Source organism: Eubalaena glacialis, chromosome 13, assembly GCF_028564815.1.
Source record: "Eubalaena glacialis isolate mEubGla1 chromosome 13, mEubGla1.1.hap2.+ XY, whole genome shotgun sequence".
Lineage (NCBI taxonomy): Eukaryota > Metazoa > Chordata > Mammalia > Artiodactyla > Balaenidae > Eubalaena > Eubalaena glacialis.
Genome location: NC_083728.1, coordinates 55,924,962 through 55,942,963, shown reverse-complemented (window position 1 = coordinate 55,942,963; position 18,002 = coordinate 55,924,962). Strand labels below are relative to the sequence as shown.

Here is an 18,002-nt window from a genome sequence, read left to right as displayed (position 1 = left end):
GGCCCCGCCCACCCGGCCCTCGCCCCTCTCGGGACGCCCCGCCTCCGCGTGCCCGCTCTCCTCCCAGGAAGCCCCGTCTCCGCGTCCCTTCGCTCCTCCCAGGACGCCCCAACCACCCCGGCCCTCCCTCTTCCCAGGACAACCGGGTCCTTCCCGGCCCTCCCCCCACTTCTCCCAGGACGTCCGGGCCCATGGCCGCGCGGCCTGCTGGGACTGGAAGTCAGTCTGGGCGCCAAGGTGTGCGCAGGCGCAGTGCGGCGGGCAGGTTCTCGCGGCGGAGGCGGGGTGAACACGGCTGGGAGGTGTCTGCTTTCCCGACTTCTTTTCACAAGACTGGGCGTTAGTGCCGGGGTCGGAGCCAGCCGGACACAGGGGACACTCGGTTCCCGGGCTAAGGTGGAGCTCGCGGGCCGACCCAGGGCCCCTCGGCTTCCCTCACCGCCCTGGGCCCTGCTGTGCATTTAAAACACCTGGTCGGACTCGCCCAGCATTTAAAGTTCCTCGCCTCCCAGACGCTTCCCTTTCCTGTTGCAAAAGTGTGACGTAGAAGAGGGAAGGAGACTAGAGCCCGGAAAAGCCATGGGAAACAAGGAAGGCCCTTCCCTCGAATGGCCAGTCCCAGGGTTAACTCCCAACATGACCCTTTCGCGGCCAGTAAAGTCAGTACACTTCATCCGTGCCCTCATGTGTAGGCACAGGGAGCAACCAAAGCCGGGAATCCAGGACCAGCGCTTCCGTCGGCAAGACGTCAAATTTGAGTGAGGACCAAGTCGGCCTCAGCAGGTGTAATGATGTGTGGTGTCCAGTACCTGTGACAAGTGACCGGGGACACACCTGAGGACCAGGCGTAAGTGTGTAGTGTCAGTGTGGTCACCAGCCTTTCTGCCCTGGGGGCGGCTTCAGTTCCCTGCCTACCCCTTTGCAACCCTCCAATCCTGCCCAGGGCTCCTCCTTCAAAAGGAGGAGAGCACTAGCTCAGGGGCTCAGCTTGGATTCCCCAGATTTCAGGCTGGAGGTCTCTGGACCTCTGCCTGTCTCATACATTCAACAAAGTTACTGATCCCCTTCTGGTGTGTGAGAGATGGTAAGCTTCATTTCTACTTTCAAGCTGCTTACAACTTTGCATAAAGGCCTCATCCTTACCTCAGAGATGGCAGAGGCTGTAATGAGCACTCCGCCCCCACGCACAGCACAGTGAATTTTAATGTTCCCACTTTGGGGGAAGGGAGGTCACACTACCAGCTTTTGGAGGCACCCCAAAGCTTATCTGGCACTTTGGTACAGAAAGGATTTTGTCCAATCTCTTGCTTGCTTCGGATAATACTAAAAGGCACATAAAGTTGGTGGCTCAACCCCTCTGGGCTGGGGTGGGGCAGCAGGTGGACAGGCGGGTGGGTCTGGGACAGATGGGCAGAGCATGGGTGTGGGCTCAAGGTCTTGTCGACAGAGGTAGTTGGTTCTGGGTGGATGCTGGGGTGACCGAGGGCACCCTGAGTGCTCAGGCTGGATAGATGCTGCTGTGGTGGCCTTCGTCTGCCCAGTCCACCAGCTCACTGCTCTGGAACCACAGCTGGATCTCTCTCTGGGCCCCCTCCACGGAGTCGCTGGCGTGGATGACGTTCCTGTGCCAGGTGGCAGAGGTAGGACACAGGCTTCAGTGTGCACCTTGGGGGTCCCAGGGACAGTCTGCTGCGTGCACCTTGGGGGTCCCAGGGACAGTCTCCTGATGCCCTACTGTCTAGGGGAGCAAGCGGGGTGATTGTACAGAGGGGAAAGGAAGAACAGGGGAGCTGCAAAACTGGGTTCCAGCCTGATCTCAGCTTCTTAGCCACAACCTCATCTGTCCCGTGCCAACCCCCGGGGCGTCTGGCGATAAAGTCAGGTGACAGACAACGATGGCAGAGCACATACACAACACACAGGGAATGCTTTATCTTCTCCTGTGTGCATGAAAGGGTTTTTTAAAAAACCGCACTAGCAAACGTTAGGTGTGATGTGCCACCAGTAAAAGTCTCTTCTGGCTTTACTTTCCCCTGAGCAAGAAGCCCAGGTCCGGTGGATCTGCCTTAGCAGCAAGCTGCCGCCCCAAGCCCCTAGTGAGCTGGCCCTCAGCTCCAAGTGGCCGAGTGTGTTAGGGCCCCCATACCTGCTGATGTGGATGCTGAAGTCTCCCCGGATGGTGCCAGGGGCGGCCTCAGCCGAGTTGGTGTGTCCTATCATGGCCCTCGAGGTGCAGACCACATTGGGGCCTTCCCAGACCTGCAGCACAGAGATAAAGGAGGTGGGGAGAGGTGGGTATCACCAAGGGCTCAGTCCAGGACCCTCCACCCCTCCCACCACCCCTGCCCCGCTGTACCATGGCCACCACCGGGCCGGAGCTCATGTAGCTGATGAGGGCTGGGTAGAAGGGCTTCCTCTGCAGGTCGTGGTAGTGCTCAGCAAGGATGCTCTCTGGTGCCTGGTGCATTGGGGGAAGGGGGTGAGAGGAGCCCTTGGAGAGGGAGCCCCACCAGGCACTGGGACAGTGACATGGTGTACTGATCACAGGGCCCTTTGCAGACGACACCTACATGGGGCAGCACTCCAGCCACAAAAGCACAAGGCAGACACCTCCCCACCCCTCCCCTTCTACTGCCAACACCATGATGTCTTCCTGACGCAGGGCTGAGATGTGAGAAGCCCCCCATCCCAGTCCCCTCAGGGACACCCACAGGCAAAGAGCCCTGGTACCTGCAGCATCTTCATCCCCACCAGCTTGAAGCCCCTCCTCTCAAATCGCTGGATCACATCCCCAACGAGCCTCCGCTGCACCCCGTCTGGCTTCACCGCAACCAGCGTCCGCTCCAGGGTCCAGGAGGGTCCTCCTTTAGAAGAGGGGGGTTCGGGGCTGCCGAGGCCTCACCCTTTCATGTCTCCCGGACCTGGGTTCCCCTGCCAGGACCCAGGTGTCACCTGGACTTCAGAGTGTCTGCCTCAGGCAGAGCAGCTCTGGAGGGGAGAAGTGTGGTGTCCACAGCCAGGACTGTCCAGCGTGGTGCTACCCCTTGGGACAAGCAGCACAGGGGGCCCCTGGGGACTTCAGCCTGTCGGAGGGGCCATGGGCCCTTCCAGGCAGTGGCAGAAACTGCCGATGATAGAGCTGATGTCCCCTGAAAAGGCATCTATCTTAGACAACCTGGAGGCCTGGGGAGGCACAGTCCAGCTCAGAGGCCACCCGGAGGCCCAAAGATGCCATACTGGAAAGAAAGTACAAGCCTTTGCCTGATTTTCACTCTTGTCCTTTGCGGTGCTAGCACAGACAATGTCTGAACCCCCCACCTGCCACATCAGGAAGGAACCACCACCCATCTTCTGGGTCTCAGGTGAAGGAATGGCAGGGGACCAGGGAGACAGAAGTGCACTTTCCCCACCGGGTGGGCCACAGACAGCGGGACAAAGGGACCTGGGGATTGAGGAGAAAGGTGGAGGGGTTCCTGTCTGCAGGTGGGGAGAGTTGAGAGGGCTCCTCCCCTCACACCTTCGTTGGCCAGGCTGCTGTGGGGTTCCAGGGTGGGACGCTTCCAGACCTAAAGTCAACACTGCCACAGTCTTCCCCCTCCTGGGGAGACACTGCCCGGGAGACCCCCAGCATCATCACCCTCCTACAGCCCCAGGCCACTTCCAGAGTTATGCTGACCCTCAGCATTGGGTCCAGGGTCAAGTGTACTTTTGAGAGGAGCCCAGACCCTGGATGTCCAGCTAATTCCTGCAAAGAGGGAGGAGAGAACTGGAGGAGAGATAAGACGTAGGGTCCAGGAGGGCCAGTGTCCCTGTAGGCAACTGCAGCTGCCTTCCCATCCCCAGGAGGAAAATTAACCAAAGTTGTGCAGGGCCTGGAGAGCAGGCAGTGGGTGCCCACCACATCCCTTCAATGAACCGCGCTGGAGGAAGGCCCCCCATCCTTATTCCATCCCCCAAGCCCAGTGCCTGGGGGCCCTGCTGCCAGCTGGCTCGTGCCTCCGACGGTGGCAGTTCACTCTTGCCAGCATTTGGAACGCCAGGACATCTGCAGCTCAGGAAGGGCCTGACGGCCAGCAGGAAGAGCCTGAGGGCCAGCAGCTAGGGCAGAGGTCCCTGTGGATACCAGCGGGCAGGAATACGCCAGGCGGAAAAACGCCCCAGGACGGGAGTGTTCATCTGCTGAGAATGACCCCGCTCAGGAGCCCCGGGTCCGCCGCAAAGTGTGGCCACCAGGCTTCTGGCTTCCTCCTGCCCTGGAGCCCTGGGGATCCCCTGCCCTGAGCACGGTGAGGAGGTGAGCGGGGGGGCGTGGGGGGCTGGGTGGGAGTGAGCGGTGGGGGGGTGGTGTGCGCAGGGCCCCAGCCCGGCGGGAACCCGACGGTCGCGCAGCTCCAGCCGGTCTGTCCCGAGGCCTCAAGCCCCCTGCGCCAGGGCCCGCACGTGCGCCAGCAGAGGCCTGCGGCGCCTCAGCCCGCCCCACCTCGCGCATGGCCGCCCGGTGGGCGGACTCACCAGAGCTGGAGCGCGCAAGCAGGCTTGCGACCGGGGCCCGCGTGCGGCACATCAGCCCCCGCAGCGCCGCGCGCCCGGAGAGACAGCGCATGACTCCCTGCCCGCGAGTGCCGTCTGAGAGCGCAAGAGAGAGGCCCGGGGATGGAGGGGGAGGGGCGGAGGGAAGAGGGAGGGAGGAGGGTGGAGGGAGAAAAGGAACCTGGGGAAGGGTTGGAGGGACAGAGGGAAGAGGGAGGGAGGGAAGGGGAGGGAGGTGGAGGGGCAGAGGGAGAAAAGGACCCCGGGGAACGGGCAGCGGGAGAAAGGTAGGAGGGAGGGAGGGGAAGGGGGGGAGAGGAGGAGGGGTGGAGGGAGGGAGAGCGGCGCAAGGCCCCCACGGCCCCTACCTTCGCGGCCCCACACCGACCTTGCTTCACTCAAGCGGCCTCGGGAAGTATTTAATGTCAATTTTTGTTAAAATCAGAAGAAAAAAATAACAATGATGATGAACACAGCATGGATTGTATTCGTCTTTATACCAACACAGTCCTTAAGTATCATTTTGAGTTCATGCAAGTCCTCCTGCGCCTGTCTTGGGCTGTACCCCGTCCTGGCAGCAGGACCTGCTTCTGGGGGCGGGGAGTGTCCTCCCACCTGAGTCTCCCTCGGAAATTACACCCTGCATCTGGAGAGGGTGGACCTGGATGGTCAGGCAAGGTCAGGCAGGGCATCTCTGCATTTGGATGGGGAAAATCCCACCTTTATTCTCAAGTGGACATGTAACTGCATTCCTCAAACTGAAGGAATTTAGCTTCCACTGAAACCCTTACGGTCCCTGTGACTTTATCACAAGCAGAAATCACAGATATTCTCATTTACTATATTGTTCCAGTTGAGAAGGTGGCGCAATACTGTTTGAAATATGAGATCAACTGCAAGATCTTATGTAATGAGTTTTCGTTTTCTTTTTTTTTTAATTTTATTTATTTATTTTTGGCTGCGTTGGGTCTTCGTTGCTGTGCGTGGGCTTTCTCTAGATGAGGTGAGCGGGGGCTACTCTTCGTTGGGGTGCACAGGCTTCTAAATGTGGTGGCTTCTCTTGTTGCGGAGCCCAGGCTCTAGGCACGCGGGCTTCAGTAGTTGTGGCACATGGGCTCAGTAGTTGTGGAGCACGGGCTAAGTTGCTCCGTGGCATGTGGGATCTTCCCGGACCGGGGCTCAAACCCGTGCCCCCTGCATTGGCAGGCGGATTCTTTTCTTTTCTTTTTTTTTTTTTTTTAAATCTATTTTATTTTTGGCTGCGTTGGATGTTCGTTGCTGCACGCGGGCTTTCTCTAGTTGCGGGGAGCGGGGGCTAGTCTTCATTACAATGCGCGGGCTTCTCATTGCGGTGACTTCTCTTGTTGCGGAGCCCAGGCGGGCTCTAGGCGCGCGGGCTTCAATAGTGGTAGCACACGGGCTTCAGTAGTTGTGGCTCGCAGGCTCTAGAGCGCAGGCTCACTAGTTGTGGCGCACGGGCTTAGTTGCTCCATGGCATGTGGAATCCTCCCAGACCAGGGCTCGAACGCGTGTCCCCTGCATTGGCAGGTGGATTCTTAACCACTGCACCACCAGGGAAGCCCTGTAATGAGTTTTTGAAAAAGCATATATACTTCTTTATGCTGTTGTGGATGGAATTTTCTTAATTTCATTTTCAATTGTTCATTACAAGCGTATAAAAATACAATTGAGTTTTGTATATGGATCTTGTATCCAGAGACTTTGGTGAACTCATTTATTAATTCTAATAGTTTTTTAGTGGATTCCTCAGGATTTTGTACGTACAAGGTTATGTCATACAGGAATAGAGATAGTTTGACTTTTTCCTTCCCAATCTGGATGTCTTTTTTTTCATTTTATTAATTAATTGCTCGGCTAGAATCTTCAGTACAATGTTAAATACAAGTGACCTTCTTTTTCCACTGTCTTTTTTTTTTTTTTTTTTACTTTTTTATTTTGAAGCAATTCCAAAATCACAGAAAAGTTGCAAGAACAGTACAACACCTACGTCCCCTTCACTTTGATTCCACTGTTGTTGACATTTGACCACATTTGCTTTATTATTCTCTCTTTGTCTGTCTGTTTATCTTTCTCTATATTTTTATAGCATTTAAGAATAAGTCTCAGACATGATGATTATTGAATGTATATTTTTCTAAAACAAGGACAATCTCCTATATAACCACAGTAAATCCATGAAAATCAGGAGATTAGTATTGGTACAATACAACCACCCTACCTTCAAACTCCATTCAGATTTCTTTCCACTATCCCAATAGTCATTTATAGCAAAATCAGAAAATCAAACAAATATACAAGATGTACTTCTCTTTTTCTCTTTTCTTTCTGGTCCAGAATTTTTTTTTTTTTAACATCTTTATTGGAGTATAATTGCTTTACAATGGTGTGTTAGTTTCTGCTTTATAACAAAGTGAATCAGTTATACATATACATGTGTTCCCATATCTCTTCCCTCTTGCGTCTCCCTCCCTCCCATCCACTGTCTTAAGACAGGAGATTAGATTATTGTTTTGAAATATTTTTTTCTTTCTTAGTATAGACATTTACAGCTATAAATTTCCCTCTAAACACTGCATTAACTATATTCCATAAGTTTTGATGTGTCTTCATTTTCTTTCATCTCAAAGTATTTTCTGATTTCCCTTTTGATTTCGTATACTCTAAAAACTACAAATCATTGTTGAAAGAAATTACAGAAAATCTAAACAAAGGACAAAAATCCCACTTTCATGGATTGGAAGACTTAACATGTTAATATGTCAATGCTCCTCAAACTGATCTACAGATTCAACTCAATCCCTGTCAATGCTCCTCAAACTGATCTACAGATTCAACTCAATCCCTGTCAAAATCCTGACTTCTTTGTAAAAATTGATAAGTTGATTCTCGAATTCAGTGGGTTTGCAAGAGACCCAGAATAACCAGAAACTCCTGAAAAAGAACAAAGCAGGAGCACTCACACTTCCTGATTTCAAACTTATCACAAAACAATAATAATCAAGTCAGTGTGGTACCAGCACAAGGATAGACATATAGACCAATGGAATAGAATTGAGAGTCCAGAAATAAAACCATACATCTATAGTCAACTGATCTTGGCGAGGAAGCCAAGACCATTCAATGAGAGACAGAATAGTCTTTTTAACAAATAGTGTTGCAGTAGCCAAGACATGGAAACAACCTAAATGTCCATTGACAGATAAATGGGTAAAGAAGATGTGATACACATATACAATGGAATATAACTCAGCCATAAAAAAGAATGAAATAATGCCATTTACAGCAACATGGATGGACCTAGCAATTATCATATTAAGTGAAGTAAGTCAGAAAGAGAAAGACAAATACCATATGATATCACTTATGTGTGGGATCTAAAATATGACACAAATTAACTTATCTACGGGACTTCCCTGGTGGTCCAGTGGTTAGGACTCTGTGCTCCCAATTCAGGGGGCTCAGGTTCGATCCCTGGTCAGAGAACTAGATCCCGCATGCCACAACTAAGACCCGGTGCAGCCAAATAAATAATTTTTTTTTTTTAAAAAGACATGCACCACAATGTTCATTGCAGCACTATTTACAATAACCAGGACATGGGACCAACCTAAATGTCCATCGACAGATGAATGGATAAAGAAGATATGGGGGCTTCCCTGGTGGCGCAGTGGTTGAGAATCTGCCTGCCAATGCAGGGGACACGGGTTCGAGCCCTGGTCTGGGAAGATCCCACATGCCGCGGAGCAACTGGGCCCGTGAGCCACAACTACTGAGCCTGCGCGTCTGGAGTCTGTGCTCCACAACGAGAGGCCGCGATAGTGAGAGGCCCGCGCACTGCGATGAAGAGTGGCCCCCGCTTGCCACAACTAGAGAAAGCCCTCGCACAGAAACGAAGACCCAACACAGCCAAAAATAAATAAATAAATAAATAAGTTTAAAAAAAAAATGTGGCACATATATACAATGAGATATTACTCAGCCATAAAAAGGAATGAAACTGAGTTATTTGTAGTGAGGTGGATGGACCTAGAGCCTGTCATACAGAGTAAAGTAAGTCAGAAAGAGAAAAACAAATATCGTATGCTAACGCATATATATGGAATCTAAAAAAAAAAAAAAAGGTACTGATGAACCTAGTTGCAGGGCAGGAATAAAGAGGTAGACATAGAGAACAGACTTGATGACATGGGGTGGGAGGGCGAAGCTGGGGCGAAGTGAGAGTAGCATCCGCGTATATTCACTACCAAATGTAAAACAGTTGGCTGGTGGGAAGCAGCAGCATAGCACAGGGAGACTGGCTTGGTGCTTTGCGATGACCTAGAAGGGTGGGATAGGGAGGATGAGAGGGAGGCTCAAGAGGGAGGGGATGTGGGCACATGTGTATGCATATGGCTGATTTGCTTTGTTGTGCAACAGAAACTAACACAGTATTGTGAAGCAATTATACTCCAATAAAAATGTATTTTAAAAAGTATCATTTAAAAAAATTAACTTATTTACAAAACAGAAGCAGACTCACCGAACAGACTTGTGGTTGCCAAGGGAGAGGAGGGTGGGGGAGGGATGGATTGGGAGTTTGGGATTAGCACATGCAAACTATTATATATGCAATGTGTAAACAACAAGGTCTTATTGCATAGCACAGGAAACTATATTCAATATCCTGTGATAAACCATAATGGAAAAGAATATGAGAAAGAATATATGTATATAACTGAATCACTTTGATTCAGCACCTGAAAAGATGCTCAACATCATTAGTCATCAGGGAAATGCAAATCAAAACCCTGAGAGACAACTTTATGCCCGCTAGCATGGCTGGAACCAAAAGGTCAGATAATAACCTGTGTTGGCGAGGATGTGGAAAAATTGGAACCCTCCTACATTACTGATGGAAATGTAAAATAATGCAGCCACTTTGGGAAATAGTCTGGCAATTTCTCAAATGATTAAAAATCGAATCATATGACTCAGAAATTCTATTTCTAGGTATATACCCAAAAGAAATGAAAGTACATGTCCACAAAAACTTGTACACAAATTTTCACAGCAACGTTATTTATAGTAGCCAAAGGGTGGAAATAACCCAAGTGTCCATCAGTTGATGAATAGATAAACAAAATGTGGTCAGTCCATGCAGTGGAATAGTATTCGGCCATAAAAGGAAGGAAATACTGACACATGCTGTAACCTGAATGAACTTTTTTTCCCCCTAACCACTGGACTGCAAGGGAATTCCCTTGAAGGAACCTTGGAAACATTATGCTGAGTGAAAGAATTCAGTCACAAAAGGCCACATATTGTATGATTCCATTCATGTGAAAGTACAGAATAGGGAAGTATACAGAGACAGAAAGTAGTATTAGTGGTTGCTTAGGGCTGGAGGTGGGGAGTGGTGGGGGAATGGGAGGGTGATAGCTAAAGGGTATGGAGCTTCTTTTTTCTTAATATTTATTTATTTTATTTTATTTTTGGCTGCTTCAGGTCTTAGTTGCGGCACGCAGGATCTTCATTGCGGCGTGCGGGCCCTCTAGTTGAGGCGTGCGGGCTTAGTTGCCCTGCAGCATGTGGGATCTTAGTTCGTTGATCAGGGATTGAACCCGCATCCCCTGCGTTGGAAGGCGGATTCTTAACCACTGGACCACCAGGGAAGTCCCTGGAGCTTCTTTTTAGGAGATGAAAATGTTCTAAAATTGACTGTGGTGATGGTTACACATATGTGTGAGTACACCAAAAATCATTGAATTGTAAATTTTAAATGGGTGAATGGTTTAGTATGGAATTATTTCTCAACAAAGCTGTTTTTTCAAAGATGAAAAAGCAAAAAATAAGAAAAGAAAAAACAAAAAAAAAAAGACCAAAAAAATGAAAAAGCATTTATTATTATGTCACATATTTTAAATGTCTTGAGACATCTTGGCTATTTCATCAAACCACTTCCAACCCTGCACAAGTCAGGCCCTACACTGCTCTGGGACTCTGAGGCTGCTGTAGCCCAGCCCCAGACTGATCCCTGTTCCCAGAGACAGTGCAGCACATGGCTCACGCCCCTGCTCTGTGCAAGGTGGCCACTTCCTGTTGGGAGGTGAGCCTGCTTCCCCACCCCCTTTGCATCTGGGCTGGCCCTGTGGCTGGTTGTGTCTGCACAAATGCTGGGTAACATCCTCATCTGGGCCTTAGAGATCTGCACCTCTGCCTTTGCCATTTGGGATGCACGGGCTTGGACTTTCCTTTCCATGTAAAGAAGCCTAAGGCAGCCACAGAGAAAGAGAAAGAAAGAGCCCCCAGCCCCCAGCTTATCCCTACCAAAGCACCAGAAGTGTGGGTAGTCATCTTGAGAGTTCCAGCCCCAGCTTATGCCTCAAGGAGCAGAAGAGCCACCAGCTGAACCCTGCCCAACTCCCTGACTCAGCAAAGAATCAGCAGAAAATATCCTGGCTGTTGGTTGAAGCCGTTGAGATTTGGGGTAGTTTGTTGAGATGCCTCCCACTCAACCCAGCCTGGCTCAACTGAGCTCATCTGAGATGTGGAATCCCTTGGCTTCTCAGTGGTCAAGCCAGGGCTCAAGTAGAAGAGTGGCCCTAGGTCCACTGCTCCTCCGACCACAGTTCCCTGCGTCCTCTTCTGGCCAGGATCTGTGCAGCTTCTGTGTGAAGACTTCAGGCTCACAGGTGGCTGGCTGAGTGAGTTAGGAGACCTGAGTTTCGACCCTGGTCCTTCTCCTAAGGCTACAGCTTTACCCACTCTGAGCCCCGTCCCCTCCTCTGTAAGGTGCTGCTGACGGTGCCTCAGGGAATAGGGTTCTGGCACATGGGCTGCTTCTTGCTCTGTCCTGTCTTGTCCTGTCCCCTCTGGTCCCTGTTCCTGTCCCTCTCCTGCACCCTGACGCCCTCCTCAGGCTTCCAGACCCACTGCCACTGTGTCAGATGGGATTGCTGGGGGATTTACCTCCCCCAGAGGCAGAGATGTGCACCCTGCATCTCCCTGGCCCCCATATCGCAACAGTTCTGGGGTGCCTTCAGAGGTTCCCGAGAGATCAGGCCAGAGTTCCATGACCTGGGCCTCCTTCTCTTCCCTTTCCAGACCCAGTTCCTACTCCCCCTGAGTGTTCTCTGGGACCACATCCTAAAACATCGTTTTCACATTTTCACACAGGTCCACATCAGGGTCCACCTCCAGGAAACCCAGCCTCAGACAGGAAGATACCAGAAGGAAGCACTTTATGACCACATTTGATACAGCAGAGCACAAACACGAGGCTGTTCATTTCTCCTCTGATGCTGACTCTCCTCCCGCGTCCGGCACTAAACGTGGAAGCACTTTATCAATATATTTGCTCGGTATTTATTTCTCTGTGACCGCATTCCTCCCTTCTAGACTCTCCTCTCCCATCTCTTGAGGAGTAGATCTCATAGCCCTCAGATCATTTTCAGTTGTTACAGGTCCAGTTTCACGTGGGTTAAAACCCCCGCTATGTATCCACCTGAAGAGTCCTTTCTCTCCTTCCCCCAAGCCGGCCGGGTTTGGTCCAAGTGAGGCTGGTCTGCAACAACGTCCTTTCTCTCAATCTCTGTCCTCATCTGGTGCATGACTTTCTTGTCTCCAAGTCGTTCACATTCAGCTTCCTCCTGGCAAGGCAGCCCTAGTTCCTTCTGAGAATTAGGATGACAGACATCTTGTCTCGGACCCTGCACCCCTGAGCCCTTCAGATAGAGCCAGGGCCCAGGGCCAGTGGTCAGCTGTCCTCACCTTGACCCACAGACCCCAATCAATGTTCCAACAGGATTGTTTTGTGGTCTCGAATTACAATATGGAAATGCAAGGGGCCTGACTACCCAGACTCTCTGAAGAAGATGAGGATGAGAGGGCTTGTTCTGCAAGCTATCAGTCCTTGTTACATAGCTGTAATAATTCCGACCGTGTGTTGGCCCAGGTATTGACAAGTAGACCAAGGGAACAGGATAGAGAACCCAGAAACAGACTCATACATGTACGAGCACCGAATATATGATTGAGGAGCCACTGCAGATCAGTGGGAAATGCAGACTTTTCAATAAACATTGCTGGCTCAATCAGGTATCCATATAGAAAAAGAGAGAGAGAGACCTAATCCTACATACACAGAAATAAATTTCAGGTAGGTTAAAGGCCTAAATATGAAAGGCAGATCTATAAAGCTTTCAGAAGGTAAGAAACTATAAGCAGGACCTTTTAAGGGGAAGAATTTCTTTAGGCACAAAAGGCACTAATCATAAAGAAAATGATTGACAAATTCAACTACATTAAAATGAAGAACTTCATAAAAAACACCATGAAGACATTAAAATGGCCCAAATCTAAAACACTGACAATACCAAATGCTGGCAAGAATGTAAAGCAACAGGAACACTAGTTCATCACTGGTGGAAATGCAAAATGGAACAGTTACTTTGGAATATATTGTGGTGGTTTCTTACAGAGCTAAACATACTCTTACCATGTGCTGCAGCAATCATTATACTTGGTATTTACTCAAATGAATTGAAAATGTATGTCCCCAAAAAAGTGCACATGGATGTTTATAGCAGCTTTATTCATAATTGATTTATTCATAAATTGCCAAAACTTGGAAACAACCAAGATGTCCTTCAGTAGGTGAATGGATAAATAAACTGTGGTGCATCCAGACAGTGGAATATAGTTCAGTAATGACAAGAAATACGGGGGACTTCCCTGGTGGCCCAGTGGTTAAGAATCTGCCTGCCAACGTAGGGGACACGGGTTCGAGCCCTGATCCGGGAGGATCCCACATGCCACGGAGCAACTAAGCCCATGCGCCACAACTAGTGAGCCTGCACTCTAGAGCCCACGAGCCACAACTACTGAGCCCGCGTGCCATAACTACTGAAGCCCGCCCGCCTAGAGCCTGTGCTCCGCAACAAGAGAAGCTATCGCATTGAGAAGCCTGCATACCGCAATGAAGGGTAGCCCCCGCTTGACGCAACTAGAGAAAGCCCGTGCGCAGCAACGAAGACCCAACACAGCCAAAAATAAATAAATTTAAAAAAAATAAAAATATTAAAAGAAAAAGAAGAAAAGGTGGGGAGTAGATGAAACAAAGCTGTCAAAATGTTGATGATTGTTGAACTGGGGTGATAGGTATGTGAGGGCTTGGGTGTATGATTTGATTTCAGTGTGTGTTTGAAAATTTCTATAATAAAAGGTAAAAAACAAAACAGGTCTTTAAAAAAAAAAAAAAAGAAAAAAGAAATGTGCCATCAAACCCTAAAAGGACATGGAGTAAACTTAAATGCATATTACTTAGTGAGAGAAGCCAGTTCGGAAAGGCTATATACTGTATGATTCCGACTATAAAACATGCTGGAAAAGGCAAAACTCTGGAGACAGTAAAAAGATCAGTGGTTGCCAGGGGTTGGGCGCTGGAAAGGATGAACAGGCAGAGCACAGAGGATATTTAGGGCAGTGAAACTACCCTGTATGGTACTATAATGATAGATACATGTCATTATATATTTGTCCAAACTCAGAGAATGTACAATACCAAGAGTGAACCTTAATGTAAGCTATGGACTGTGGGTGATTAGGATGTAGGTTCATCAGCTGTAACAAATGACCACCCTGGTGGAGGATGGTGATAGTGGGGGAGGCTGTGCATGTTTGGGGGTAGAGGGTATATGGGAACTCTCTGCACTTTCTGCTTAATTTTGCTATGAATCTAAAACTCTTAAAAATAAAATATATTAAATACACACACACAGACCATGAAGAAAGAAAAAGACAAGTCACAGAACAGGAAAGAATATTTCCACCACGTAAAACCTATGCACGTCTAGGGCTCTATGACCAGAAATCAGTGAGTAAAAGACCAATGGCCCAACAGCACAGCAAATACTTGAAGATTCATTTCTCCAAAGAGGAAATTTTAACAGCCAGTAAATAACTCAAAGGTGCTCAGCCTCAGGAGTAATCAGAGAAACGCAAATAAAGTCATGGTACAAATCTCCAAGTCTGAAAATTCCAGATATTAGTAAGGATGTGGACCACTGGAACTCCTCAGTGCTAGTGAGAATCTCAGCTGACCAAACCCCTTTAGGTGAACAGCGTGGAGTTATCAAGAAAGGGAAAAGACAAGCTACAGAGCCAGAGAAAATATTTGCAACTCATAAATCTGATCAGGGTCTAGTATGAAGAATTTACAAAGAACTCTTACAAATTAATAACAGAAAACCACTCCGCCCACACCCTCCCGTAACCCTCTCCCCTTGAGTGTGGGCTGCACCCAGTGACATGGAGAAAACAGCAGGAGATGGGAGGTTGCCTTCAGGATTGGTGACCAGACCCGCTGATCTGCTTCTTCCTTTCTCCTTCCCCCCATCCTGCGTGGAGCTCCAGCTGCCCTACGGGCAGGTCCACGTGACAAGGAACCCAGGTCTCTGGCCAACAACCAGTGTGGACCTGAGTTCACAGCCACGGATGTGAGTTTAGAAGCAGATCCTACCCCAGTCCAGCCTTGAGGTGACTGAAGCCCCGGTTGACACTTTTGCAGCCTGACTAAGGATGAGGTGGGTGGGGAATGAGGGGGGACAGCCTTGGATTTCTGGGACATTCCTGCTTGGAGAGACCCTGCCTTGCAGGGTGGGAGGAGGGGGCAACCCAGGAGAACCAGACTCCGTACCAGCCCTGCTGCTGCTGTCTCCTTGCCCTACACCGGCTCTCCGGCTGTTTCTAATCTTGTGCCTCTTTGGGTAAACGTGGAAGTTTCCAGGTTGCCCCTTCCCCATCACCTGCAAACCAGCAGCCTCTCAGAAGACCCTGAGTCTGATTTTCACTGATTTCTAGATACCTAATTATTGTTATAGATTTCTAATTTAATTCCATTGTGGTCAGAGAACATATTCTGTATCACCCAAATTCTTTGAAGTTTATGGAGAACTGGTTTTTTAAAAATTATTTATTTATTTATTTATTTATTTGGCTGCGCTGGGTCTTAGTTGCGGCATGCGGGCTCCCAACTGTGTTATGCAGGATCTAGTTCCCCAATCAGGGATCGAACCCAGGCCCCCTGCATTGGGAGCACAGAGTCTCAACTACTGGACCACCAAGGAAGTCCCTTGACACTCTTTTAATAGGTGCATACATATTTATTTCTTCCTTATGAATTGACCCTTTTATGGTTATGAAAAAAATTTTTTTTGGTGATACCTTTTGTCTTGAAGTCCACCTTATCTAATAGAAATATAGGCACTCCAGTTTCTCATGTTTATTATTGCATGCTGGGTCTTTGTCCATCCGCTTACTTTCAACCCATCTGTGTCTTTATGGATGTAGATAGCTGGGTCTTGATTTTTTAAAAATCCAGTCTGATCATCTCTGCCTTTTAATTGGAGTGTGTAGTCCATGAATAATTAATGTAATTATTGATATGGTTGGAGTTAGGTCTCCTGTTTTATTATTTGTTTTGTGTTTGCCCCCTCTGATTTATATTCTTCTCCTCCTTTCCTGACCTCTTTCGGATTAAATGAATATTTTAAAATACCGTTTAATTTATTTATTGGATTTTTAGGTATACCTTAGCATTATTTTTATACTGGTTGCTCTAGGGATTGTAATTACATCCCTAACATTTCACAGACTATTTAGAATTTATACTGTGCCACTTAATGTAAGATGCAGGAATCTTGCAACCATGTAGGTCTGTTTTCTCCTTCCCCCTGTCCTGTCTGCTCCATTGTTTCTGAAGAGAAGTCATACGTTGTTTGAATTGTTATTCCCTTGAATGTAATTTTTCTCTGGATGCTTTCAATATTTCCTCTTTTTGTTTGGTTTTCAGTAGTTGACTATTATGTGCCTGGGTGTGATTTTCTTTGTACAGTTTCTTCTTAGGATTCACTGAGCTTCTTGAATCTGTACATTAATGTCTTTCACCAAATGTCACATGTTTTTTCTGCCTCGTTCTCTCCTATCCTTTTGGGACTCCAACTTTAAACATGTTAGACCTCTTTTCACCCCTGCTCGGGTCACTGCAGGGGGAGCCAGTGTGGGTGGCTTCTTCTCGGAGCTGGGGTCCCAGGTAGCCTCGCCCCCATCTGCCAGCCCAGGGAAGCTGGTGAGGGCTGCCAAGGGGGAGCGCTCAAACCAGAGCATCACTCTCAGGGCATCCTGCCCTGGCAACATCTTCTGCCCCTGTCACCCACTGCCACCAATGGACCACTTTCATCTTTCTCATCTTCTCCTGTAAATTGCCGGGTTATGGGATATTTCCAGTGTCTTCTTTTGGACTGTCTTTTTTTCAGTGTGTGAATTTCCTTTCTATCTTAGGTATATTCACCTTTTATCACACATAGCACATGTTTTCTCCCATTTGTCTTTTGACTTAATTGATGACGTCTATCCTTTCACACTTTTTATAATTACATAGCATTTTTTAAAATGTAGTCAAATAAGTAACTTTTTCTTCATGTTCCCCAGTTCCCTGTCTTGCTCAAGAAATTCTTTCCCATGCCTGTATTCTAAGGGACGTGTTCTAGTTTCCTTTTAATATTTTTATCATTTTATTCTTTTTTTTAAAATTTTGTTGGATTATAGCTGATTTACAGTGTTGTGTTAGTTTCAGGTGTACAGTAAAGTGAATCAGTTATACATATACATATATCCACTCTTTTTTAGATTCTTTTCCCATATAGGTCATTACAGAGTATTGAGTAGAGTTCCCTGTGCTATAAAGTAGGTCCTTATTAATTATCCATTTTATATATAGTAATATGTAAATGTCAATCCCAATCTCCCAATTTATCCCTCCCCCCTCTTTCCCACCTAAAAATATGGACCACTTCACGAATTTGCGTGTCATCCTTGTGCAGGGGCCATGCTAATCTTCTCTGTATCGTTCCAATTTTAGTATATATGCTGCTGAGGTGAGCACTATCATTTTATTCTTGATAGTTGACAACCTGATCCAGTTGGAGTTCATTTTTCTGTGTAGTGTGAGGTAGGATACAGAACCGTGTATTCGCAAGACCTCCAGAAGGGGCCTCCTGCCACTGGGCCTGTTTCCATCTTCAGATGAGGCCTCCCAGGTGGGTCCTTTCCATTTTTTAAAAAATATTTATTTATTTATTATTTAGGCTGCGCTGGGCCTTAGTTGTGGCATGCGGGACCTTTTTGCGGCATGCATGTGGGATCTAGTTCCCTGACCAGGGATTGACCCCTGGCCCCCTGCATTGGGAGCAAGGAGTCTTACCCACTGGACCACCAGGGAAGTCCCTCCTTTCCATTATTAATACTCTGTTACTTAGCAGAGTTCTCCTGAGCCCCCTAGATGGAGCACCGATGCCTCCTCTCCTGCCTGCTCGGGGAGCTTGGCCCTGGAGCCTCACACTGAGGTGACCCTCAGAGTGGGTAGGGCTGGTGGGGGACCGCTGAGCCCAGCCTGGGGCAGGGATGGATCTCGG

At 48.4% G+C, this 18,002-nt stretch overlaps 1 protein-coding gene and 1 non-coding gene across 4 annotated transcripts; both read right to left on the bottom strand.

Annotated features, from left to right (window-relative positions):
* Positions 1-1,395: 1,395 nt before the first annotated feature.
* Positions 1,396-4,654, bottom strand: NME4 (NME/NM23 nucleoside diphosphate kinase 4). 3 transcript variants are annotated; one of them, XM_061209136.1, is made up of 5 exons: positions 4,513-4,654; positions 2,731-2,864; positions 2,357-2,458; positions 2,147-2,259; positions 1,396-1,734 (listed from the first exon to the last, which is right to left on the bottom strand). In XM_061209136.1, the coding sequence occupies exons 1-5, from the start codon at positions 4,601-4,603 to the stop codon at positions 1,551-1,553; spliced, it is 624 nt and encodes a 207-aa protein (XP_061065119.1). In that variant the 5' UTR covers positions 4,604-4,654; the 3' UTR covers positions 1,396-1,550. The 3 variants fall into 3 exon arrangements, with proteins under 3 accessions (XP_061065119.1, XP_061065117.1, XP_061065118.1); XM_061209134.1 differs by having other exon boundaries at positions 1,396-1,622; XM_061209135.1 differs by having other exon boundaries at positions 1,396-1,622; positions 2,731-2,887; positions 4,513-4,653.
* Positions 4,655-17,366: 12,712 nt separating this feature from the next.
* Positions 17,367-17,473, bottom strand: LOC133104581 (U6 spliceosomal RNA). Its single transcript, XR_009703643.1, has one exon. It is a non-coding gene; the product is annotated as a U6 spliceosomal RNA (small nuclear RNA).
* Positions 17,474-18,002: the final 529 nt, after the last annotated feature.